A 27,266-nucleotide genomic window follows, 5' to 3' on the forward strand; every position below is an offset into this window, starting at 1 on the left:
ACAGCCAACGCTCAATTTTGCCAGCGTCGGGTCTCGAGCCCACTGACAGCTACAGGTTCGGAAACCAGACGCCCGCAAAATTGAGCATCCGGTTTTCAACCCGCGAGCCGTTGGCCTATTTCAAATTTTTTTTTTTTTTAACATTTTTAAACTTTCGGGACCTCTGACTTAATATTGCCATGATATTAAGTCGGAGGGTGCACAGAAAAGCAGTTTTTACTGCGTTTCTGTGCACTTCCCCGGTGCTGGCAGAAATTAACGCCTACCTTTGGGTAGGGGCTAATTTCTGAAAGTAAAATGTGTGGCTTGGCTGCACATTTTACTTACTGAATTGCGTGGGAATACCTAATAGGGCCATCAACATGCATTTTCATGTTGAGGGCGCTATTAGGTTCGGGTAGGGGGGGGGATGTTGGACGCGCTATTATCCCTTACTGAATAAGGGGTAAAGCTAGTGCGTCCAAATGCCAGCTAACAGTGTACTGTATTGGCCTGATAGTAAGGGCAAAGGGCCATCGGCACCATTTTGATTACTGGCAGCCCACACCCGAGAGTAGGAGATTGCTCCCGGGACCCCTGCTGGATCACCAGGGAATTTCTGCAAGTTTTGTTGTTTTTTGGGGGGGGGGGGGGAAGTTTTGCAATGAATTAAATTTGAAGGGTTGGGGCGGGTTTGGGTTTATTTTTTAACCCCCGTCTGCGCCCCCCCCTCCGGTTTCGGCCCCCCCCCAGGGACTTTCGGTGTCTTGGGGGGGGGGAATTGGGCTTAGTTTTGGAGTAGGGCTTATATTTCAAGCCCTACTCCAAAAATTCTGAAAATCAAGCTAGGGTTTATTATCGGGGAAACACGGTAGCACCCTTGCAGTTAAACTCGCCAGCACTAGAGGTCGCCGTGCCAGGTGACATCTTCTCCGGCCGTCTTGGCCCGGAGCTCTATGGTGTCGCGCGCCCGCTTTGCTCGCTGTCCTGAGCCCCGGCTTGCGAGTGTGCGCGCGCTTCCCCGCCAAGCTCTATAAGAAGAGGAGCTGGAGCCGGCGGGACCTGTGCGGTCCGTTCCCCAGGAAGAAAAGGCGGCGGCTCAGCCTCCTCCGCTTCCTCTCTGCAGCTCCGGTCCCACCCCTTCTGGTCGCCCGGAGGAGCCGGGCGCCCTGCATTCCTCTCCTCCCGGCCACAGCCCGCAGTGGACCCCCCATCACCGCTCCCCGGGGCTTCTCCTGCTCTCACCTGTTGGGGGCGGGGAGGGTGCGGCACCTTCCCTTGGCTCCCGTCTCTTTGATGGGCGGCTCTGAGAAAGGATGAGGCTTCCCGTTTAGGGCACTGCCCGCACGGAGCTGAATCCCCGAGGTTCGGTTTCCTCTCTTCCCCCCCCCCCCCTCACTTTTTTTTTTTTTTTTAAAACCCCGGGTGGGGTTTGTGTCTTTCCCGCGAGCTTCCTCGTTCAGAGGCTTCCACTTGAGGTGCTCGTGTGTCTGCCCTACAGTTCTCAGTTGTGTTCGCCCTTCCGCCCCCTTGCTTTTTGTTACTGTATCTTGCGAGAAATATCTGTACTTGTTACATGCACGTCCTCATGGGAGAGCTTGTCGGCCCGTTGCACGAATCGTTAGTCCGTCCTTTATCTGGAAGAAAAGCTTTTTAACATTAACTTCCACCCTTTATGAAATATCTCTGTGATCTCAAGGGAGGGGAAAATGCAGGTAAAGCAGAAGGCGAGCGTGTCCTTCCCGGGCTGCCTGTTCTTCTCGGCTGTGGTTTTAGGGCAGCTGCTCTTAGCGCCCCCGGTGAGCTCCTTGAAACCTGTGGCTGAAGCGATGCTGGCCACTGAGCCGCCCCGGTCTCATGCCGGCTTGCCTGCGAGCGATCCGGGCATCACGCCAGCCCCCCAGCCGGACGGGGTAGCCCCTCCAGTAGTAGCAGGGCATGATCATGCCAATAATCATTCCTCTGACAAACATGTCAAGGGGCGCAAAGTCTTCCCTGTCCTGAGTCTGGACTACCTCCATGTGCAAATGCCCTTCGAGATCTCCCTCTGGATCCTGCTGGCATGTCTCATGAAGCTGGGTACGTTACTGTATTTTGTCTCTGTGTTTGCACCTTCAGTAATAAACAGTTTACTTTCCTCCTGCCCGCTCTGCTTGCTTTTTAGTGCTACCTAGCTACTAGAATAGCTTGGATTTTCCTCTTAAATCTGTTTAACAACCTAATGTTTGTTCTGTTGCTCTCCAAGTATTCACTCTTCTTTAAAATTACTGGGTTTTTTTTCTGTATTATATTAGTTGCTGTGATCATTGTTGCTAGGGAGTTTTTCTGTTTAATTGAAAGAATTCAAAATAACTGAGACAATAACTTAAAACCTGCCAAATAGTGATCACTGTCTTTGATCCATAAATGTTTAGTGTGTTTGCTTTCTGTAAACTAGTGAACTTTTCACTCCCCATTTAGGCACTTTTGGGAGCTTTTAGGGTAATGATGCTGTTTTGATAGCTTTTTTTTTTTGTTTGTTTGTATTAGATGTTGAGATTTTTTTTTCTCTATATATAGCTTTGAATGCTTAATATATGAAGCTAATGCGTACGCGTGTTAAATAAAAATATGAAACTATCCTTCTGCATCTGCCTTGTCATAATGCATAGTTTTTCCTCAAGAATTAAGCTAGTGGTTTTTGAAGTAGGTGGATCCCATTAGTAGGTGATGGTCCTGATAATTATATCCCACATGTGGTTCCTGGACCCACTATCCCATTCAAACTTCAAAACTATTCAGGCTTCATAAGCCATCTGTGCCACTTCTAATAAGTTAAGCTGGTAATTCTGACATGTGCTTACGCTGTGCAATTTGGCACAGTTCCCTAATCTTCACCTTCTGAGCCCACTGCTTTCTTCTGTACTGCAAATGCCATTTGACTGGAGAATGCTTGACTCTGGTAGAATTAGTATCTTTTAGGTTAAGGTTAAGCTATCCAAGCTGGGCAAAGTACAGTAGCGAACTCGTTTAGTGACTGAGGGTTGGGGGCCCTTCTTTATTCAGGGATAATCACTCCTGTTTTAATATCTTAGAGCTTTTCTTTCTGCACTGGATTCACTGAAGTCATTTTTGCGTAACTCTGCTGGTTGATGGTTCTATTAATGGTGATTTTATTAAATGAATTAGACAAGTGGCCATAAACTTATTAGTTTCAGTTCAGAATATAATTCGGTTCTGGCCTCCGGTGTATATACAGTATGCTTATGTAAGAGCCCTGCAGAAGTTCAACCACATCTGTTGAATCTTCATTCCCTTGTAAGATTCTAGGTCAGGATGCTATAAGACAGCAAGCTCTGCTTGAGAGTAGGGGAGTTGGGCCAACTTTCAATTATATAAAACTAAGTCCTACTCTGCTAACCAAATCCTTTTGTTTAACTTAGCAATTGAGGCATGTTTTGTCTTTAGGTTTTTGTTTTTTTTTTTGGGTTTTTTTAAGTAGTACTCCAGTCTCAAATGCATTAACTCGAAGAAGGTTGAAATTGCCAGTGCTGTCTCACTTCCATCAACATTTACGTGAATGGAAATATAATAGCAATTACTTCTGCACAAGAATCTTTTTGTTAAAAAAAAAAAAAAAGGCACTCCCAGCTCCTTGCATACTCGGAAGTATTTCCAAAGTTTACATTTAAAACAGTAATTCATCCTTTAGCAGTTAAGGTTAAACCAAATCATTTTTTAAACTTTCAGCTATTCTTTGTCAATTCTCCCTAATCCCTGGAAGTAAAACAATAACAAACTACCTCACAGGGAATGAGATTGCATTGAGTTATGTATGATTTACACTGTAGCCAGTATGAACAAACTGGTTCTAGTTTGGATGAGGTTACCATGGCTTTGCAAACAGAACTGCTTGCTGAAGTTCAGGGGAGTAGGTTAAAAGAACTTGTAGAACATATTAGCAGTACACTTTTTTTTAATTGACCAGAATAAGTATATCCTGGGGGGGGGGTGGAGGAAATATGCCTTCAAAAGGGACCCTCTCCCATACCTGAAACATTATGTATATATTTTATTTCTGCAATGCTCTTACAATGGATTTGTGGCACTTCTGTTATAGTCGGTAGGCCTGGAAAATTCTAGCCTTAGAATTTTTCTGAAGTGCCCAGTGGACGGGCACTTCAGTCATTTATCCATGACTGTAGTAAAAACAAGAACAGACAAGGATTGGCAGTGAATTGGTTGGTTTGGATTTTTGGTTTTTACCTGAGGTTGACAAAGTATGACAGTCTGTCTTTATGGCCTTCAAAATGAGCATGGAGCAGTGAGATCATAACATTATAATTAACTGTCTGCAATGGCCTATTAAGTAATGTGGTGATGCACCTGGAAGATTACTTGCTCGGCCTTACAGGTGACACTATGAGGGGCTGGAGGTGAGGCTAGACTGCATTTCTGTCCCCCGTTTGTGACAAGTTGCTAATAGCAGGCAGCACAGTTAATTCTAACACCTCTGCGTTTCCATACCTTAACTGTCCATATTCATAAACTCAGTGCAAAGCTAGCATTTATGAATCAGTACATGATTGTGACCGACTTGTTCAGTTCTGGTGTGAAATTGAAAGATTGATGTACTAACTTGGGAGTTTATCAGATCGTCAGTGTATCTTTGCATTCTGAATAAGATTTTATTTTTTTTAACCTGGTTTTTCCTTCAGAATGTTTCTCTGGTCCTTTTTTTTTTCCTTTTGTAATACTTCTATGCAAATCACTTTTCACAAGCAGTAACATTCCTAAGTCTTGCATGAAAGGATATCTTTGGTTTTGGTTGACCGTCAGCCCCATAGATTGTGATGTTAGGATAGTTTTTTCTACATGCATGCTTTTGATTGCATTGACCATCATTCACTATAAGGCTGACTATCACCAGAAACCTCAGTATGGAATTAACAGCTTTAATTTGTGCTTATAGTGCCTTAGGAATAATGATAGGTGAGAATTTTTTTTTCCGTAATGTGGTATAGGTCTCTTCTTCCTCCTTCAGTGGTGAAATTGCTGCCTGACGTATCTAACTGTATGTCTGGTGGCTCATCTTATTCAGCAATACTGTAAGCCATGTCTGTGAATCTGTCGTCTTGCACAGCAATAATACTTGTACTAAGGATGTAATTATGCATCAAAATAAGAGGGAATCTTTACAAAATAAGCATTGACTTTTTTTTTAAAAGTAGATACTACCTCATAAAAAAATGGCATTTACAACAGATCCAAAAGGAATTTTTTAACCAGCTTGTCTGACCCTTTGCAGTACAACTGTACATTGTCTCTCTTACATTCCATTCCTACCCTCCAAAGAGTGAATTCTGCAGGCTCCATGTTCCAGTCCATTAGCTATAGCAGTCCTTTGATTTGCTTCGTGTTAACTGCATTTCCTGAAAATCAGACTTTATCCTTCCTATTCTAATCAAAAAGTGTATTTTGATTTGAAAGAAGCCCCTCTTCTGGAGTCAGCTGCAATTTTCTTTCTGTACTAGTAAGAATATATTTGATAATAAATGCATACTAAAGTTCAGCTGTGTGGGAAGATTGAGCAATTGTCCATGCTTAAAAATGAAAAATCTACTTTGAGAAAAGACTCAGCTGCTATATTTGAAAGATGATTGGATATAGTGTCTCAGGGATTAATAGAAGTGAGTAAAGTCAGGATTCTGTGATAGTGCCTGTGTATTTGAAGTGGGAGGGACTAGTCAGCTTTTAGGCTTCCATAATGGTAGCTTCCTTGGCTTTAAACGAGAGCAACAAAAGGGAGAAAATGCAAACTGGGTAGTCTTGCTTCTCTTTATTTCTTTAAGCATGATAAAGCACTGTAGGTGTGTAAGCAGATTGCTCAATTCTGTTTTCAGAAACTGTTCCTTTTTCAGGTATATTTTACCCTGTACATACAAGCAGAAGTTGCAAATCCTATCTCTTTCCACTTTTATTTCTGTGCATCCTATCTTGTGTGTGAGTAGTCTGAGTATCTCCATGCACACCAAGCATCAGCCTGGTAGATTGCTTGCGTTTGACCACCTGCCTGTGATTTTCAGCACTAGTGTGACCATATGCAAAGGAATGGCTGAGCGGTGCATGCACTGAACTTTGACTGCAGCTATTTATGAAGAAACTATGATTGCGAATTCACAAGTGCCTTCTAATTAGTTTTGCATAGTACCACTAATGAATGTTAGTTCAGACACAGCTGACTGTTCCATGCTCCTCTCAATCCTGTACAATGAAAGCCACTGCACAGTACGGAGAGGGAATGAGAGGTCTTTTAAAATGCGAGGGGATTGCCTTTGGTAAGGGTTATGTGAAGGGTAAACAAATCTTTATGCTTAAAGATGTCTGTGGGACAAGATTTGGATTAGAAAAAGGGTGAAACACCGTCCTCTTTCTGCACAAGAACGAGGCTGTTCTATTGAGGAGGAAGTCTGGAATAACATTTTCCTACCAGTTTAGGAGGGGCAGGACAGAACTTGCAAATGTTTAGAACACATCATAATGACATTTGCTTTTCTCTACAATGGTTGGTTTTGTTTTTTTCCTAACGACCTGTAGTATCCTGTAGTGCAGATACTGTAGTAAGACATTGAAGTGACTTTTTTGCAAACAAAATGCTTTGAAATTCTCAGGATGGGGCAATGCAAGCTGGGAAATGTTCAAGTGTCAAGCATGTTTGACCTGAGATCAGGCCTATGCAGACAAGTTTTTATATAGGTGAATTGATAAATCTTTACTCTTCAGTATGTTTCCTGGGAAGCTGTTAAGATAAGGAAGACTGAGAGACATTTATCCCTAGGCCAAAATGGTAACTGAAAACCTTACAGTTTAATTTATACTAAACTTAAGCTGTACAACCACTTCCTAACACTGGTCTGGGTGGAGGACAGCTGCTCCACTGGCCTCTGCATGGTCTGGTCTTTAAGGCACTAGCCTATTGTATTGAGGCATCTGTATATAGAGAATTAAAGACCTGGAAGGCTTAATCAATTGCTAATTCATAAAGTTAGCTCATTTAGCATTCAGCCAGTCATGACTAGATGCTACCAGCTTGCAGGTAGAGCACGCAGTAGGATTCTTGCCTCCGTATCTTTATCTGGTAGTAGTGAGGGAATGTAGGCATGTTTTATTTTTTATACATTTTCTAAATGATTAGCCCCATTCCCTCTTCATTGCCTGCCAAGCTGTTTTGCTGGGTTATCTAATTTCATTTTGTTTTTAAATTGCTTTCTGGAGGATGCTGAAGGCAATGTATATCCATAAACAAGACAAGTGCGAAAAAAAACCCAATAAAATACACATTTCCCAGAGCCTAAATGCTAAGACACAATAAATGCCAAAACAAAATAAACAATACAGGGCTAAATGCTATTTGCAATACCTCACAAAGGAAGGCGTTGCAAAATATTACTAAAATCACAGCTGAAAAAAGAAAATATCTTGAATGAAAGTAAAAACAGAAGATACATAAGAGATGGCAAAATTTAAATGGTGATTTTTTTTTTTTTTTTTTAAATAGGGAGCTTTTTTTTTAGCTAGGGGGCAAGTGGGTAGGAAGGTTTAATCATAGTGGAGTATCAAAACTTGAAATTTTGATTCCAGGTTCTATGTGGCCATAGACATTTCTGTTGCTCCAATTGCAGAAAAGCCTGTTGCCCCCCCCCCAGGTCCCTATAACAATGTACAGAAAGTGTGGGAGGCTTGTATGAAGCTCGGGTCTCAGGATGTGGTGGTGTCTGAGCCATGCAGGACGTCTGCACTCTCTCCAGCGTTCCATCAGGGGACCTGTGGAGGTGGCAGGCTCCTGAAATGTTTTGTTATAAATCGCTTTGGAAGTTTTGATCTGGAAAGTGATAGCTTTAAAATAAAAAGCATTGTCAGTGGGCCACCAGGAGTTGTTATAAAGTTTCTTGTTGCATATGCTTTTGAGTAACTTGATATAATTTTGTCTAATTTTTTTTAGTCATAAAAGTACTTTTATGTTCCTCAGTTGCCTTCTTGTATATCTGGTTTTGGAAATCGGTAACTTCTGTTTTTCAGTGTTTGCTAGTAGTAATACTGCTTAAAGTTTTATATATTTGAAAAGAAACCTGTTTCATATCAAGTGTCAATGACATGGGGTAATCCTCAAAGCTTTTAAATATTTTAATATTGACAGAACTTTCCTGATTCTGATTCCCCATCCTGGATTTTTTAAAATCTGCTTTTCAGCACTTCAAAGTGGATTACATTCAGGTACTGTGGATATTTCCCTATCCGCACCAGGCTTAGTCTTTAAGTTTGTACCTCAGGCAACAGAGGGTAAAGCGACTTGCCCAAGGTCACAAGGAGTGGCACTGGGATTTGCACACTGGTCTCCTGGTTTGTAGCCCGCTACTCTTACACTCTTTTGTGTGTAAAAAAAAAAGTGCATTCTTACATTTGCAGTAAGATATTCACCCTGTTAATAAAAACCAAAAAAAATCTCTCATGTCATGCTGCTTTTGTGGTATTCAGATGAGCATCCTGACATGCTCGTTTACTTACGTTCGGGCCGATACAGTAAAAGTTGCAGGAGAGCGGGCAAGCCCACTCTCCTGTGTGCACGATTTACTATTCAAATGAGGGCTCGTGGTAAAAAGAGGCGCTAGGGACACGCTAGTGTCCCTAGCGCCTTTTTTTTTTTGACAGGAGCGACAGCTGTCAGCGAGTTTGACAGCCGACGCTCAATTTTGCCTGCGTCTGTTTTCAAACCCGCTGACAGCCACGGGTTCGGAAACCGGACACCGGCAAAATTGAGCATCCGGTTTTCGAGCTGTGGGCTGATCTTAAATTTTTTTTTTCTTTTACTTTCGGGGCCTCCGACTTAATATCGCTATGATATTAAGTCGGGTGTACAGAAAAGCAGTTTTTACTGCTTTTCTGTACACTTTCCCGGTGCCGGCAGAAATTTACACCTACTTTTGGGTAGGTGCTAATTTCTGAAAGTAAAATGTGCGGCTTGGCTGCACATTTTACTTTGCCATTTGCATGTTGTGGGCACTATTAGGTTCGGGGGGGTTGGCCACATGTTTTCGACACGCTATTACCCCTTACTGAACAAGGGGTAAAGCTAGCACGACAAATGTGGAGCCACTGGAGCACACTGTACTGTATCGGCCCAATTCAGAATAGTAAAAGTGGTGCCAGTCTTTCAAACTGTTCATTAATAACCTGAGAAATTTTGGAATAAGGAAAGTTCCTAATGCTTTGGCCTGCCAATTTTCTTCTTTTGGGTTTCCAGCTCAATCAGAACCAGCTTCTACTGGTCTGCGGTGCTTAAGCTTTCATTTGCAACTACCTGTGGCAGAAGAGGTGGTTCCCATTTCATTCTTTGTTTTATGGGACTGACACCTGGGTCCTATTTTGCTTTGTTACTTAAATCCATTTTTGCACAGTACTGCACTGTGCATTGAGCTGCCTACACATCTCATCAGGCAGTCATGTGTTCCAAAGAAACAGGATTCTGGAGGTCGCCATTGTGCAGTAAATAAGAATAGAAAGCTAATTTTAGTCTCTACTTCCAGAGGTTTTGAAATCAGCATATGTTAGAGATGAATGTATACAATATCCCCAGTAACTTTCAGAGTACTGTGCATGAAGCCCAGCAGTGAGAAAATGGTAGGCAGTATTACAATGTGTGTAATAGTAGTCTTGAAGCATGGAGAACTTTTGGAGAGGAGAAACTGTGAAAGCACCGAGATTAACATCACAAAGGCAGCGAATGATCTTTTTCTGGATTTTCAGATAGGACAAGAAAATAAATATTCTTACTGCTGTGTTGCCCCACCCTTACTATCTGCATTGCAGCTTCTGACCTGCCAGGCAGCATTAGGAAAGGTTGCGGGGGGGGGGCTGCTGATGTCCACTGAATCTAAATTAACCAGATGCTGATTTTCTTTTTCTAAAGAAATCTGTATTAATCCCAAAATGGATGCAATTTGCAACATTCATAGCAATTTCCCTTTCCTGTAGGGATGGGGACATTGACTTGAACTTTAAACAGACTTGCATGGGGCAGGGGAGTTCCTGGTTGTCAGGTCATCCGGGGTGTTTAAAAAAAAAAAAAAAATTGGTGCATGCTTCTGGTCTGGGCACAGGAGGAGCCACAGCAGTGTATCCGAGAAGCTGGATCCAAAGGCAGCTGCCATCATTGTGGCAGGCTTGTCCCGGGGCAGTTGTAGCAGGCGCCATGGGGGCAAAGAGCAAATGCAAGAAGGCAAAAATGAAGAAAGTGAGAGCCCAAAAAACAAAGTTCAAAGATTGGCTTCCTTCTAACCTTTGTTTTATCTGTTTCAACTCAAGTGTCAGGCCTTCAGCTCCTCTGGTAGGCTGTGAAATCTGCTTCCACAGTATCCCCTCCTGGATTCAAGGCCCATAACTGCAAGGTTCCAGAAGGAGCCCTGGCGCATGACCCTTGGCTGAGGATTATCACTGCACTGACCTGACTAGGTGCGTTGTGGGGGGGTGGAGCCCTGGGTACTTGGCTATCTACCCTGGTTCCAATTAAGCTGGAGGCACAACGGAGCTGAAGGAAGGCTCCAGGCCAAAAAATCCAAGGCAAAATACATTTTTACCCTAGCTCCTAAATTATTGACTTGTGCTCAACTTTTCTAGATACTCTTCAACCTTGTTGCCTTTTACAGTATAGATTTGGCTATCAGCCAGTTTCACAAGATATGTGAAGTACTTTGGAGCCGTGACCTCTGACTCCTTTATGGAGAGTAGACATTTTTGTTCCGTGACGTGGAAGTATTTTTTTTCCTTACCCATCTCAATGCTGATCTGATTTGGATCAGTTTAATTGTGCCTGAAACCCAATTCCATTCTTCACCTGAGAAGAGTAACTCCCTCCTTACTTATGCCTCTCCCTTTCTGGCTTTAGAAAGAGGTGATAGCTTAAGTGCAGTATTTCAAGTTTTTCCAGTTTCTTTGGCCTACCTGAGTTAATGGGGTAGAGAAAGGAGATTGCCCTTTTTAATCAGGTATCAGGCAAGGTGGAGCCCAGCAAGGTAAACAGAAACCACCTTGTGCTCCTTAAACATGTGCATTTTGTTCTATTTATTTTCAGCGGTTTGCGTGTAAACCGTACGCACTTAATCAGCATTTCCACAATTCTCAAGGAGCAAACGGATTTTTTGCAACAAATAGGGGGAAATTGTTTTGGTTAAACCCCACTTTTTTCCCATGCCAATCTCCTTCTATCAGGTGCATTTATTTGATACAATTGGTTTCTTGCAGAATCTGCACTCCAAAAATTCACATTGCTATTTCTGTAGCGTTCTTCAGACGAGTTTACACAGCACTACATAGCAGATCAATTGCTTACAAGTCAGAGTAGAAGCAACACTCTACCTTTCTTCCCATGCTGTATGAAATGACCACCAAACTTGAGGTGTTAAAGGAATTGCCTGACCTAGTGGAAAAATATATAAACATGCGGCTCCTGAAGGTTTCTATTTACCTTTAAACTGAATTCCAGCACAAGAGGAGACACTTTCAATAGCAAAATACTGGATATCTTACATTCCTGTCAATGTTAAGCCTTTAGAGGCATCCAGAGCCATAAAATAAAGCATACTTAGTAAGTCTAAATCTCCCTCATTGTAGCAGGAATTACACAAAGTTCCTTTAATACATTCCTGTTCTGGACAGTAGCAAAATCTTCTTCCAAATAAGGTGCACAGCCACAGGTTAAATGGTTTGTAGAGCAAATCCGACCTGCAAGGTGGTGATGCAGGAGTGGCTTGGGAGGTGTTTTCAGAAATAGCAGACAATTGGGAAGCTCCACTGCTGGGTCTGCTTTAAACCTGGGCGTTTGTCTACCACCTCCTCCCCTACCTTGTCATTTGCATCTCAGAAATTGCTCTCTGAAACCTTTCCATTGAACATTAGGGTATCCTTGAAGTGAGGGGGGAGCGGGGGATAGGAAGATCTGTTCCACAGGGGTGGAAATATATTTAGCAAACTTGGGCAGTAGCCAAAATATTTTTCCAGGTCACCTCTTTTTGGTATTTTTACTTAAGACAAAACAAAGCTGATCGACTTCTCTTAAATTTTGCACGATATTGTTTTGCTTCCTAGCATTTTTGTCACTTTCAGATTTCTCTTCTGTGGGTGCAGGGAGCTGTTCTGGTCTGCAGCGGAGGCTCCTGTTGGGCTTGGGTTTGGGCCAGCACGAAAGGCTGGATTTTTTTGGTACTGGGGAATTTTCCATTCCTGAGGCTTTCTAATTTTCCAGGTCTGCCCTCCCTGTTTTGTTGTATATATGGAATGAAGAAGGGGGAGAAGGAACTACCGTACTCGTTTTGTTCACAGCTTGATGCAGAACTTTTATTGGTTATCCAGTGCTAAGAGGCTCTTAGGTGTGGCAGCCTCACCTTAAAATTGATTGGTTTGTCCTATGCTTATCAGTAATGGTGTGGGGGGAAAAATGAGGCAGGAAGGGCTCTTAGCACTGGTCTACCGTAAATAGGGCAGGGAACTGTTTGCAATCAGCCCACACTTCTAGTTAAGGCAGAGTAGGCACCTGCCCAAGGGGGTTTGCAAGCACTGCTCAGCCTAAGCGACGTTGTCCAGTCAGACCCAGATCTGAAGGGTGCAAGGCTGGCAGCACACAGCTGTAAAATCACCTCCAGGTGCCCCCGTGGCTTTAAAGGGGCTGCAAGGACTGAGGCGGTGACACCATTTTCCTGATGTTGCTTTTTTGTGCTTATGGTAACTCTAGCCCTAGTTTTAATGACAACTTAGACTGCTCCTTACTCTCGTCAGGATCCACGTGTGTGTTTGGATTTCACTGTTGGGTATTAAAGGTGGTCGACCACGGTTGCCCACTTTGGCTTCAAACTTCTGGCATTTGTAGCATTTGTTTCCTGAACTTATCTCCAGTAAGCAGATGTGAATGGCTGAACTAGATGGGCCATATTGGATTTTATCTGCCATCATGTTCTGTTTCTATGCATTACACTGTAAGTTAAGATTAAGGTCATTGGTAAGTGGATTTGTAAGTGAGGCCTTTGAGGCCCATCAGCTAACTCATAAGGGGCATATAAAGCAGCTTTTGTGTTTTTATTTTCTCCCCTCCTTTCCCTCCCCCCATTTCTGTTCTGTTGGAGATGACTCCTTCCGGCTCCACTAGCAGATTCAACGATTACTGCTACTTCTTGTATGGGCCCATACAACATAACCTTCTTCCAGAGCCATGCTGGTCACTTTAGCCACAGCACTGGGAGACCCAGAGCTTACTGGTGTCTGCCTGGAGACTTGGAAACTTCTTCAGCATCCAGGAGTCTCTGGGTCAGACCCATGGAGTTCCCAGGTTAAGTCTGTTTGCTCAGTCACATAGAACAAGGCATAATCCAGGTACTGGGGTGATCTGCATCGAGCTTCCAAGAAGACAGTGGCCTTGCTTAAAACTATCTTCAGTGAGCATGGGGAGGCAGATATTATGGACAATGGCTTCTGTGTGATTATTGGGAGGGCAGGAGGAGCCAGGTCTCTGGCTGTCCATGATAATATGGACCCCAGGCCTGCTTCTTCTGCAAGGTGATGGTTAGGTGTGGGTGGGAATTGGTGCACTGGGTTTGAATCTCCCAGGACACTGAGGTCCTGGTTAGTTGGCCCGCAGTGCACCAAGGGAAGAGAGGGGTAGGACCTGGTGGGGGGTGGCACCTTTGGGTGCCGCCCATTTGACTCCAGCACTGCTTTGTACTAGTTTCCCTCCCTCCCTTTCTTTGGTAGTGTTGGTTGTGGCAGTGACCCAGAGCCATGTGTGGTGGGTTATCCTGACTGTGCTGTTGGTTTGCATGTGATTGGGTTGGGACCCTTTGGCTGTGGTGGGGGGTCCCAGTGAGCAGCAGGAAGCTGCTGGTAGTTACAGACTTGGTGGCCAGTGGACAGAGCATCTTGCTGGGGCGAGGCAGATGTATGCTGGGAGTGAATTGTATTGTTTTCAGTGCCTCTGATTTGTTGTTAAAAGCTGTGGCCTTCTGTCATTCCAATCGGTGTTTGTGTGTTCCTGGAGATGATATATTCCGGAGGAAGTGGTGAAGACTATAAAACTGTGAAGGATTTCAAAGGGGCATGGGATAAACACAGTGGATCCCTAAAAGGCTAGAGGATGGGAATAAATAAAGCTTAACCGGCACAGAGCACCAGTGGCTGCCTTGGAAAGCTTGCTGGGCAGGCTAGATGGACCATTTTGCTCTCTTTCTGTCGTCGTTACTATGTTGTAAGGAGCTGAGAGTCCTGGTTGCCCATATTTTAGAAAGCTTGGTAAGATGATGTGATAGGGGACCCGAGTGCTCGATTGCTATAAGAATCAGGAAGATTGCAAGGCTTGTCAGCAGAGGTGGTAGAGGAAGTCCTCTAACAGATTCTGCTCATGAGGGCAGAGGTAGGAAAGAGGTTGAAGTAAACAGTATGGCGGATGTAGAGCTAGTGCTGACTCGAATTTGGGGATTTGTTTGCTCATCTACCCAGAGTAAAAGAATAGCATCTGAGCAGGCTGGATGGGGCAAATGTGGTCTTTATGGCAATTATTTACTAGACGAGCCAAGTGGTCCTTATCTGCTGCTACATTTTAAACATATAGAGGGAAATTTTAAAACTGATTTTTGGAGGCAGTGGCTATGGATTTCATTCCCATTTTTCAGAGCCATGGTAAGTGTGAATACTTTCATTCTGAAACTTACTGCAGGTACCATTTTTACCTGCTTTCTGGGTTGGTACTTTTTTATAGCCTTGCATGCTGTAACACATCTGTTTTGATTCATAATTTCTGTAAAATACAATAAAGGATCTGCCTGGGAGAGACTGTAGAACAATTAGTGACATAAGTTCTTACGTGGCACAAAATATTGCTTGCGCCTAACAAAATCCAGGTTAAAAGGGCACAGATGGCTTAATATTGTCCCTGACTGGCTTGGAGTTGGTTGGAAGTCTGCTGCAGGCTACCTGCTCTGTCTTTTTGTGGTTGATTTATCGCCTAAGAGCTCATTTAACACAGTTCCAATGCAAAGCAAGTAGGCCATGTGTACAGTCTATTTCCTAAGCTTATATCTGCCTACAATTAAATAGTATTAGACAGTTTCTCAGTAAAATATGGTTCTATCTGAGAACACCAAATTCAATTTTCATTCCATGTCATTTAAAAATAAATAAGTAGTAACCTCAGGTGATCTGGAATAAAGGCCTACCATAAGATGTTTGAAGGCAGGTTGGATTTTCATTTTTCCTCTTAAAGAGATGTCATTTATCAGTGGATTTGTGCTATAAAATGTTTCACTTTTTTTTTTTTTAAAACCATTTCAGTGTTCCCTTAGTGGGCAAGATATTCAGTTGACCATATGAGTTCTTACCAGAGATGGCTTTCAATATCGGAATGGTTAATCTTGGTGCTCAGATTTCATGAAGCCTCATATGCAATACTCGTTCCTTTCGGCCACTGCATTGTGGTATAATTAAGTACATCTGGAGTGTCTTACTATTGCTATAAAATGGCTGATGTGGGGATGGGAGGCAAGAAATGTCAGTTTACTAAAATATTGCAGAGCAGATGCATTAGTGTATTGGGTTTTTCCATTTGTATTCAGGGTTCTGAAAGCATTTTAACTGCCCTATTTAAGACCCAACTGGAAGTCTTGCAATTACAACCCCACTCAAGTGTGCTGAGGTGGGAATCTAAGGAATGGGGTGTGTCAGTGTTCAAGATATAGAATTGTATAACAGTGCCTAATCTTTAAGTGCATAAGTCTTTTAGCATTGGGCAGCCTTTCCAATAATAAACGAAAATGCACACAACCAGCTTCTTACATTGCTCAGATGCTCTGAAATCAAGAAAAAGATAAAACTTAGCATATTGTATGCTATGCTACCAGTTAAGTAGCCACCTGTCCCCTCTTCTGCATCATAAGTAGAAACTAAGCCTTCATGGGCCTGTTTCATCTTCTGGAGTAGTTTAGAGAAGAGAACAGCAGTACCTGCATCAGCTTTGTGGGGCATTTTGCTTTCTCCCATCATAAGACTTCAGAAATGTGTGCTGACTGATTCTCTTTTCTGTCAGGTGATAGACAGAAGATGTTGATGTAGCTCCAAGCCTGGTCTTTACTCAGGCTGAGAGTAACTGCCTTGCGTTTGTTCCTGTTCTCCACAGCCGGTCCAACTTTATGGAACTCCATTCCCCCGGATCTTAGAATGGAACCTAGCATCTCAACCTTCAAGAAAAGACTCAAGACGTGGTTGTTCACGCAAGCCTTTCCTAACTCCAATATCATTTAACTCCCTTCAATCATCATGCTTCGCTAGTTATAGCATTAATAACCACCTCTTACAATGTTATCATTTACATATATAATTATCTGATCTTCTTTTTCCTTCTTAATCCAAGTTATTGTTTTCCTGTTACATGTAACTGCTTTTCTGCACTATTGCTCAAATTGTAAAGTTTATTATATTGTGCACCCCTGTTCCTTGTGAACCAGCATGATGGGACTTCTGTCTTGAATGTTGGTATATAAAAAAACTTAAATAAATAAACTTAAATTATAAAGCTAACTCCTATAACTCTCACTGCCTGGAGCAGACGAAAGGGAGGAAAGATACTTGTTGCAAAAATACTCCAGGCTAGCTTCTGATGTCTTTAATTCTGGGTTCCCCATTCCCTATGGAGACTTTATTTGGGTGTGATTCATCCTCAAAGAAAGATAATATGAAAAATTCATCTCTGCATGGCACAGAAATACTTGTCTACTGTTTTGTCAAACAAATGCTGTTCTAACTCAGCTGGAGAAATGGCCTTCCATGCTACTCCAGATGAATGGGAGCTATTGTTCAAAGCTCTGGTATCAGGTGGTTAGTCTTGTCTATCTGGACCCCAAACTCCGACAATAAAAGGTGACCTTGGCAATCTTATTCCAATCTAATTTTGCTTCAGAACTAGACTCCTAGAGAGGCATGACCAGGAGGGAAAAGGTGATAATGCCTCTGTACAGGTTCTTGTGAGGCTTCGCCTGGAGTACTTTCTAGTTCTGGAGATAGGGTGGAAGTGGTATAGGGGCTGCATTGGAAGGCTTAAGATGAGACTAGATCTGTTAATACACATGAATCAAACTGCTTCCAATAGAAAGCTGTAGAGCTGGGGTAGACGCAGGACTAACACAGGAAATATTTTGTCATGGAAAGTATAGTGGATATATGGAATGCCCTTCTAGAAGAGGTGAAGACAAGGGTAATGAAATTCAAAATGGTGTGGGATAAAGGCAGAAGATTCCTAATGTCTAAAAGATGAAACTTAAGAGGTAACTTGCACGGATTGGCAGTTACTACCCTAGGCACCTTATTCAGTAGACTGGATGGACCACTTGGTTCTCGTTCGGTCATCACTTACTATGTTACTACTTGTAAACATTTTTATAGTGATGCTAGGTGCATCTACACAGCGCCTTACAGATACACATGAGTCCTTGCTCCATGCAGTTTGGTCTAGTGGACACTAAAATGTATAGTAATGTAAACTTTGCAGTAAACACATACCCTGTTTCATTGCTTCCAACACAAGTACTTCAGAGTCTGTGCTCTGTTGTGGATGTCTTCTCCCCCCTACTCCAATACTAAATCCAGTATGCTTGGGACAAATGGCAGTCATAGAAATAAGGATAAGGCTGCAGGCTTGCAAACAACCCACCCTTCACTGCCTGTGAACAGAAGCAAGGGGAAGTAAAGGAAGCATGAGCCAGGCTACAACACCCCCAGCAATCAAACTGATTGCTGTTGGCCAGTTAGTGTCCAGCAAGACCATGGGGTCATAGGTGATTGCTAGGGCAACATTACCTTATTTTGGTAGAAGCTTAAACTAAATCTTGATGGTAAGATGTGGGGAGGAGCTTGGATATGGGATTTTGTATGCTTATGTACCCAGGATGGTAAAGAACTAAAGATAAAGCTGACAAACTGACTAGAAAAAGTAACAATATCTGATAAGCCAAACTTCTGAAGCTGCAATAGTCTTAGCAGTGGGCTCCATCTTAGTCCTAGTGGAACCAACCTATTTGTACTCATTAAAAAGGGGAGAGTGCAGCTTTAAAACTAGATGGGGGAAAGCTGACAGTTGCTCAGAAGCGCATGGTTCGGAATGATTTATCTTTGGAAGAAACTAAGAATGGAGTAGAGGTTGCACTAAATGCTAAAATGGACCAGGTGCCTAGGTAAAGAGCAGACAGATTCCAAATTACCCCTGCCAACTGATAACAGGTTAATACAAACTTACCCTGACAATTCTGTATGCAAATGCTAAGCTGCTTTTTGTCGTTTGTTTTTTAACGGGATAGTTGGGTGTGTATAGCACTGGATGAAGTAGATTTAATTGGTGTCTCAGACCTGGTGAAAGGAGAATAACAATGGGATATTGATACCAGGGTACAAATATCAAAATGATAGGATGGATCATCAAATTGGTGAAAGGGAGGCACTGTTAGAGCATTAAGTCAAATGGGATAAAAGTTATGCAGGAAACAAAATGCAATGTTGAAACCTTGTGGATAGAAATTCCAAGTGAAAAAGGGAATAAAAATAGCAGTGGGGGTGTATTACAATCCACCTGGCCAGCATGAACAGACAATGAAATGATAAAAATTAGGGAAGCTAACAAAACCAGCAGCACAGTAATGGGTGATTTACTGATCAAAATTAACTTAATATCTGGAGGGAGGACACTAAAATTTACTATGTCAGCATTTAACTCTCAAAGGTAACAGATAAAAATGAGAGTGGTTGGTTAGGAAGGGAGCAACTGCAAAGGTTAAGAGTTTACACCAGGCATGAACGTCATTTAAAAATGAACCCCAATTCTATAACCCAGGCAAAGCAGGTGACTACAATTGTAAGTTTCAAAATGTGAAAAAACCCACCTGTACTTTCTGTGGTCAAATTCTAACTGGGGCGCACAAATATTAAGACCTCAACTATATGAAGATACTTTATACAATAAATCACACATTTTTAATCATAGGTCAATGGATAAGTTCAACAAAAATCTTTAATGACAATCCTATTTTCAAAATATGCAACTACATTTCACAAGCATGCCTTGGCTTAATTACATATGACATACTCAGTATGTAAGATTCATGAAACACTTGTCTTTAAGTTAACTCCTCACATTTCTGACTCAAAATTATTCCAAAGTTTCCCAGACCCAGCATGGGCTGTGTTTCAATGTCAAAACATATGCTTCAGGTGTAGGCATTCACTATTCCATGTTACTTTTCATTTTTTCTTCAGCATTTGACAGCTGTAGTGTCTGAAATCACTTCTGGCATGAGTATTTAAATCAAAATTGTTTAAAAATACCATCTTGGAAGCCCAGACCAGATGTATTCCATGCATTAGAAAAGGTGGAAGGCAGGCTAAACCAATCACTTGGTTTAAAGGTAAGCTGAGTTTATATTAGCTAAAAACATTTTTCAAAAAATGGAAAAGGGATCTGAATGAAGGAAACAGCTTAAGCACTCATAAGTTAGATGCAAAGCTTTGATAAAGCAAAGAGAATTTGAAAAGCAGAAACTCATAACTTTCAGGTTCATTCGAAGTAGCCTGCAAGGGGAGTCAGTTGGGACCATTAGATGATAGTGGGTAGGGAAATTGGTGATTTAGTAATTACACAACACTTAAGTATAGAAGTTTTACTTAAGTCTGAAAATAAGCAATAAAAGCATACAAGATTAGAATTTACATTAAAGAATATATACACAAATATTTCCCCTCACTGTTCCCCAATGTGAGTCTGTTATATCTTTGGAAGAATAGGAAACCAGCAACAGCTCATCAGGCACTTCATTAACCACTGGTAATGTTTCAAAGCTCTTCTTCTGAACTGTTCTTTCTCTGATTCAAACAGCTTGTCTCATGTTGCTCTTAAGTTAATTCTTCTGACCTTGCCTCTGGTTTCTTCTGAGTTACTCCCATGTGCTCTTGAGGCCCCAACTGTCCATCACATCAGCAAGCAGTTAGGTGTGGCTACTGTCCTGTTTTCCTCTATTTGCACAGTTAGCCTTCTGAGTAACTGCTCTTTAATATACCTGATCTCAGGACTTTATCCTTTTGTAACAAGTAGGCTAAGAGTATTTATTCTCAGAACTTATAGGCCTTATATCAAATAACTACACTAGATTTCTCTGCTTCATTACTTTCTATTGTGGAACAATATTCTTCACACAAGCTAGCTAACTGCTTTAAAATTTCCCACATTGATCAAGGGGTAAAAGGCATTTAGAGAGAGAGAATAGCAGAGACTAAATTAATTTTGCTTCAGTCTTCACAGAGGAAGCTGTAAGATACCCATGCCAGAAATATTCAGAGGTGGTGATTCAGCAGAAGTGAAACAAATCAGTGTATCTGGAAGATGTAATAGGGCAAATTGACAAACTAAAGAATAGCATCACCTGGACCAGATGGTATACATCCCAGAGTGCTGAAAGAACTGAAAAATGAAATTGCTATTAGTAATTTATAAACTCATTAACATAGTCTATGGTAACTGACTGGAGAGTTGCCCATGTAATGCTAGTTTTTGAAAAGGGCTCAAGGGGGTGCTCCAAGGAACTACAGATCAGCGAGTGTGACATCTGTGCCAGGCAAAATGGTAGAAACTATCAAAGAACAAAATTGCTGAACATAGTCTTAGTTTAAAGGGACAAAGCAATCATGGATTTAGCCAAGGGAATTTTTCTCTCCAATCCCACTCAAATTTATTTATTTTTTTTAGGTCATAGGTATGTGGATAAAGATAAGCCAGATGATAGTGTTTGTATTTCCAGAAAGCATTTGACAGAAGTCCCTCATGAGACTACTTAGGGAGCAGTGGCTTATTGTGTATTGGGAAATGGTTAAAAGATAGAAAACAGTGTAGGGCTAAATGGCAAACTCTTCTCAATGGAGGAAGGTGGAGAGCCCCAGAGATCTGTGCTAGGACCACTGCTTTAATTTATAAATTAATCTGGAAATGGCAACAAGTGAGATGATCAAATTTACCAATGACACAAAATTATTCAAAGTTAAATCACAAGAGGATTGTGAGAAATTGCATGAGGACCTTGCAAATCTGGGAGGCCTGGCATTTAAATGCAAACAAAATTTAATGTGAATAAGTGCAAAGTGATGCACTTAGGGAAGGGTAACCCAAATTATAGCTACAAAATGCAAGGTTCCGTATTAGGAGTCACCATTCAGGAAAAGGATCTAGGCGTCCTGTTGATACATTGACGACATCTGCTCAGTGTGCAGCAGCAGCCAAGAATGTTAGGGATTATTAGGAAAAGAATGGAAAATAAAACAGAATATCATGTCTCTGTATCACTCCATGGTGTGATCTCATCTCTAATATTGTGTACGGTTCTGGTTACCACATCTCAAAGATATAGCAAATTAGAAAATGTACAAAGAAGGGTGACCAAAATTATGAAGGGGATGGAACAATTTATTTGGCATTTTTCTATACAGATATTCTTGTAAACAAGTTACAAATCACCTCAGTTTACATTTGAACAATAAACTTTGCACAAGGATGCATTACATTGAACAGGGCGATCAAGACTTGGAGCCAAGCAAAACGGGGAAAAACAATTAGATAACTTGGAACGAGTAATACAACTGAGGAACAAGTGATGGAATTCCCTTATGAAAAGAGGCTAAAGAGGTTAGGACTTTTCAGCTTGGAGAAGAAATGGCTGACTGGAGATGATAGAGGTCTATGAATGGAGTGGAATGAGTAGACATGAATTGGTTTACTCTGAAAGAGTACAAACTAGGACACAATGAAATTACTAGGTGAAACATTTAAAACTAAGAAAATAACTTTTTCACTCAGTGCATGGTTAGGCTCTGGAATTCATTGCCAGAGGATGTGGTGAAAGTATAGCTGTATAAAAAAAAAAAATAAAAAATTTTTGGACAAGTTCCTAGGGGAAGATTCCATAAACCATTAAGGCTGAGTTGCAGAAATTCACTACTTATCCCTGGGATCTGCAGTTTGGCATCTCTTGTTATGCTACTTAGAGCCTTTGTTTTAAATAGCTTATAAATCTACCCCTTGGCAATCCTGCCAGGTTCTTACGACCTGGACTGGACACTGGGCTTGATGAAACCTTTGGTCAGACCCAGTATGGCGACTATTATGTTCTTATGTTCTTGTGTTTAGTATTAACCAGAAAAATTGAGCAGATTAGCTGGACCCAATATGTTTATCTGCTGTCATTTACTATATTCTGTGTAAATTCCAGTCCCCAACTTCTAACTAATGGTGAATCCTCACACAGCTTGGAGTAACCCTCCTCTCGAATCAGAATCTTGCCAGTCTCCAAGAGGGTACAAACAATATTTTTTGGCCTTCTCCCCCTCCTATGCACCCAGTCAGCTGTTCCTAACTGATTCCAGAAGCAGAATGTAAAAAAAAACAAAAAACTGCTCTGATCCTAATCAAACCACAGCACTTGTTTGATCCTTGTGCTTCCCCATAGGGCCAAGTGAAGCCTTTACTCTTTTTTTTTTTTTCAGCTCTTCTAGGAGAATTACCTATCATGTTATAGTTTAGTAATTTTGATTTGGCCAGTTACTAAGCCATAGTAAAGCTTTGAGAGACCAGACTGAATAGCAGCATACGTTTCTGTATTTTCACTCCAGTAAACTTGTATATAAAGTTCAAAATCAGCTAACAGAAAAAAATTGATTATAATCTATGGCCAGAGGATTCACATAGAGCAGAAATGTCATAAAGTTGTAGATATGTCAGACCAATCAAAAGGTATTTGTGATTAGCTCTTGCGCTGTGTTCCCTTGTCTTCTGCACTGAATTCACAAATGTATTTAATTCAGATGTTAAACCAGTCCTCTGGTCGTCCTTTCCTTCAAGCCAGTCAGATTTTCAGAATATCCTTAATGAATAGGCATAACTTTCATGTACTATTCCCAATGCATGCAAATCTCATTTATTGGAGGCAGTTGTGAAAGGTGGCCTAAAATGGGGGTAGAACACACACTGTTATAAAAGTTTAATAATTTTCTACCAACTTTTATTTAGTAATCAGTAATAAGCACACAGCATCACCATGAATGTCACAGATTGGTCTGCAATAACAGAAATAAAAAAAAAATGTGTACAGGAAATGCCTTCCTTTCTATGAGAGAGTATCTTCTTGAAAATGGAAGGCTGGACATATACTTGCTCATGTCCGTGGCTCATCTAAAGAACACTGCCAAATGCAATTCCTGATATCCTTACTTTTCTGGCTGTACGCCAACATTCAATAGCCAGCAGCAGCTCATTAAGCTATGGCCAATTACACATCCTGGTGCTACCTGGCTCCTAAAAGGTTCAAACACAAGCCTTCACCACCTTATCTCTTAGAAAACAGAGCATAGTGCTTCTCTTCAGTTCTCAATGTGGGCAGCTCCAACACCCCACCCACCCTTCCCAATTTATTGCAGACTCGCACAACTTCTTCCGCTAACAGTTTATTATTGGAACAATAAATAGCCGCTGCCCATCAATACGATTAACCAGCAATAAATAACATTAACATAAATAGTTATGTTTTACTAACTTTGAAATTAAAGTAACAAAATATGCTCATAATGAGCTGATATTCCACTGCCTGCTTTAATACTTTTCTATTCTCCGTCTTCTTTGTAAAAGGCTCGTTTAAGAAGCCAGGTTTTTAAACTTTTTTTTTTTTTTAAAGTTTGAAATTTCTCTGTAGTCTGATTTCTAGGGGCCTGCTGTAGAAGTTGGGGTCGTTAAGCGCCTCAGCATTCCCCGAAGCGTCGCGGGACTGCGCCGGATCTGTTAAGCCACTTGCCCAGTTCGAGCTGCCTGCTTGATCCTCCTGTGGTGGTGGTGGGGGGGGGGGGGGGGGGGGGGGTCGCTCCCACCAGTCACCACACCACGGTTCCCTGGTAGCGAATCCGCTTACCAGGGACCCCTCCCCCCAAATCCTATCTGGGCTGCGGCCATTAGGTGCAACACCGCCTGTATGCAGTCTTGTAAATCGGAATTAAAGATATCCCAGCCTATGTCCGCCATCTGGTCAGAATAGAGCAGGGCTTGCATCTATGAAGTCGTGTGCAATAGATAAAATTCATGCACTCTATCGATTGGTTTTTCACCCACTTATTATTTTTCTTTCTGACCTTCTCCATCGCTTGGAGATCGCTCATCTCTCCAGATCCTGCGAGGGGTGATGCAAGACCAGACTATCACAGACTGCGGGAACATATTCTATAGTGCCAATAAATCTTTCTGAATTTTTTTTTTTTCGTGAGGGCCACGCTCTTGGTAAGGGGCAGGTCGTTACCTCCGAGATGTATGATGACGGCCAAGGGGGTGGGGGGTGGTTTGCTTAGCTCCAAAGCAGTCTGTAATAACTGGTCCCACATACATGCAAGTGTCATGCATATTCAGGATTTGAAAACCTGACTGGAGCTTGGTTTGAGCACTTCTATGGACACCTGCAACATGGTTGACCTTTTATTTCTACGTATCCAAATGGGTTCACACAGCAACTGCACTGCTTTATACACAGTAAAAAAAAAACAAAAAAAAAACCCCACAATTTTTTTAAAGTGTTAACCCTTTTTGTCTAGTACCCAAATAAAAGCTCTCCGCAGGAATGGTAAACTTGCAAAATCTAGGGAAGAAATGAGCCTCTTCCTCATCCCAGTTAAGCCATGTTTCCTATGCAGTTTGCTGTAAATATTCCCTGTGGAAGACCCTTATCCCCCTTAGGCCTAGTATTGTCCTCTTACAGCTTCATACTTCCTGCTGGGATCTTTCACCATCAACCTTCATTTGCAACTACCCAGAGTATTTACCCTGTTCAGACCCAATCATCCCAGCTCTCTACAGAGCCGTGTAATCCTGGAGCCGGAGTCTGGCTGCCGAGAGCTGTTCAGTGATGGCTGAGATTTCCCTCGCTGCTGGGGACTGGAACCCAGGTCTTCTGCATGGTAGTACACTGTGCACCTGCTGAACTACCAGGGTGGGCTGTGGATGTATCATCTGCCAGGATACATCGTTTTTCATTTGTATCATGCTTATGACCACTAGACACTGACTAGTCTTCCTGAATGTATCTTAAAATTGCTTTCCTCATGGGAAAAGCAAATGGCTTCCTGGAGTGTTTCCTTTTTTTGGTGAAGCATGAAGAAATGTATATTTAATCTTCTGCTGGGAACACTTTTATAGCAGTTTCTTCTCAGCCTTTTCAAGACCAAGATATACCCTGCCTTAAAAAATGTGACACCAGTCTGTGAAGCAAATTTGGGCAGACATTGAGAAGGACCCACATGGCCCAAAGAAAAGCTATGGAAGCACTGAAAGAGCCTCCAGTCCCTATTCCACGTTTTAAAATGCAGTGAGAGGAGGTGGAGATGCAGATTCAGCACCAATCAGTTCTCTCCTTTATACAAGTACAGGAGAAAGGGGAGAAAAATTGGTGTGGTGCAGGCTGCTGGCTCGGGTACCTTGACTGCCGCATGTGCTAGCCAGAGCTGCTTCATTACTGCCCAGTGCTCGGGGAGTGCTCTGTGCATGCTGTCCCCCTCTCCCACGGAGGGGAGTCAAGAGGGAGATAGGTCCCATTTTGTTCAGCACACAGTGCCTTAACTACCTATGCCATGCTGTAGTTGGAGGAGGTGTGCATGATTTACACGTTCTCACAGGTGCTTCTGCATGTTTGAGCCATCGCTGCTGTGAGGTGCTGATGTGGCTCTGTCTTGAGTGTTCAGGTATGGGGCAAACTCTTCTGCTTTGTCACATGGTTTTTCTCTGTTCTTGTATAAGGAACAGTAGTACCTTTTTCCATGGGAGGGAAGGTTTAGGGTGCTAAATGACGACAAACTTGTCTGTAGGAAAACCAGTGTTTACACTGGGCAGTCTGTATTTCAACAGCAATCTGGGCTGTTTTATTTCTGACCTAGCAAACAGCTCGAGCTAATGTGTGCACGTTATATTAGATCATTCAGGAATTGTCATGAAGGCTTTTGCTGCCCACCTGACCTGTCTGCAGGAGCTGGGCCCTGTGATAGGGAGGACACGAATTGGAGATGGCCTTGGTTTTCTGAAGAATCCCTGATGCTGTTTTTTTCTCACCATGTTGCAGAAACTATTACTCAGATCAAAAACCTGAGATCTGTGGCATCCTACAAAGGTCAGGTCCCATCTAATTTCTGAACTGGGATCTTTCCTTCTCATGGGATATTTGTCCCAGCCCATAGTCGTACAGAGCTTCAGAGATAATGAAGCCCTTTATTTCCATTATACACTTTATTTTTTCTAGATTACACTTTATTAAAACTGTTTTTTACAGGAGGTTTTGTATGGCGTGTGGAAGAATTGAATAGGGTGTATAAGTAATTGAGGTCTACTGCTGCACTCCCTGCCCCATCAATGGCTTTCTGCTTGCTTTTTTTTTTTTTTTTTAATTTAAAACATTTGTAGATCAGGCTTAAAAGGAAGGAAGAACAATGAAACCTAATGGTGGAAAGCCAAATACAAACTTTTCAGTTATGGATTTTTTTCTTCTGAGGTTCATTTAACAAATTCTTCCATAGGAAGGATGCCCGGAGACTTGGGGAATGATTGGATGAACTTCCCTTTCCCAGACTGTTTAATCCAAACGTTTCCAGTTCTCCTGCTTTACCTTGTACTAGAGCTTAATACAGGGTACAGTCTTGGCCTGATAAAGTAATGCTTAGTAAATACAAATTGTTTGACCAAACTGCATTAACTCTAAATTAAATCTTCTGCATCTTTGGCTGCGTGGGCAGATCCCATTGTCATGGCTGCCTTGGACTTGTTCCAACCCCAGGCTGTACCAGGTTCTTACTAATGGACTGGGCTGAAGTATTTACACTATGGGTTTCTTGTTTGCTAACTGCCCTGACCCCTATAGTCTAAAGTTGATGGATCAGTTTCCTTGCGAAAAAAAGGGAAAGGGCTGAGAACTTGGTGAAAAACTTTCAGTGCTGACCCCAGCCTATGTTTTGTCACTTGGGAGTAGCATTGTGATTGCTGGAGATCAAGCTTGAATCTCCCATCCAGAGCAAACAAAACATAAGAGGCAGTGCATGGGAATACAACTGGTGCTGTGAGCAGCCTCTTGCTGACTTAGGAGTACTGCTGAAGGATTTAATTTGAAAGAATTGTACTAGCCCAGTTCTGACCCTGGGGTCAGAATCACAAAAATACATGTGGAGGAAAA

General features: G+C 42.0%; 1 protein-coding gene across 1 annotated transcript in view; it reads left to right on the plus strand.

Annotated features, from left to right (window-relative positions):
- The first annotated feature begins 961 nt into the window (after nucleotides 1-961).
- Nucleotides 962-27,266, plus strand: part of SLC9A1 (solute carrier family 9 member A1) — a 73,281-nt gene continuing 46,976 nt past the window's right edge. Inside the window, exon 1 of the mRNA XM_029619871.1 lies at nucleotides 962-2,058. Coding sequence (XP_029475731.1) covers nucleotides 1,689-2,058 — 370 coding nt within the window. The 5' untranslated portion in view covers nucleotides 962-1,688. The remainder of the gene's footprint in view (nucleotides 2,059-27,266) is intronic.

Source organism: Rhinatrema bivittatum, chromosome 11 (assembly GCF_901001135.1).
Source record: "Rhinatrema bivittatum chromosome 11, aRhiBiv1.1, whole genome shotgun sequence".
NCBI lineage: Eukaryota > Metazoa > Chordata > Amphibia > Gymnophiona > Rhinatrematidae > Rhinatrema > Rhinatrema bivittatum.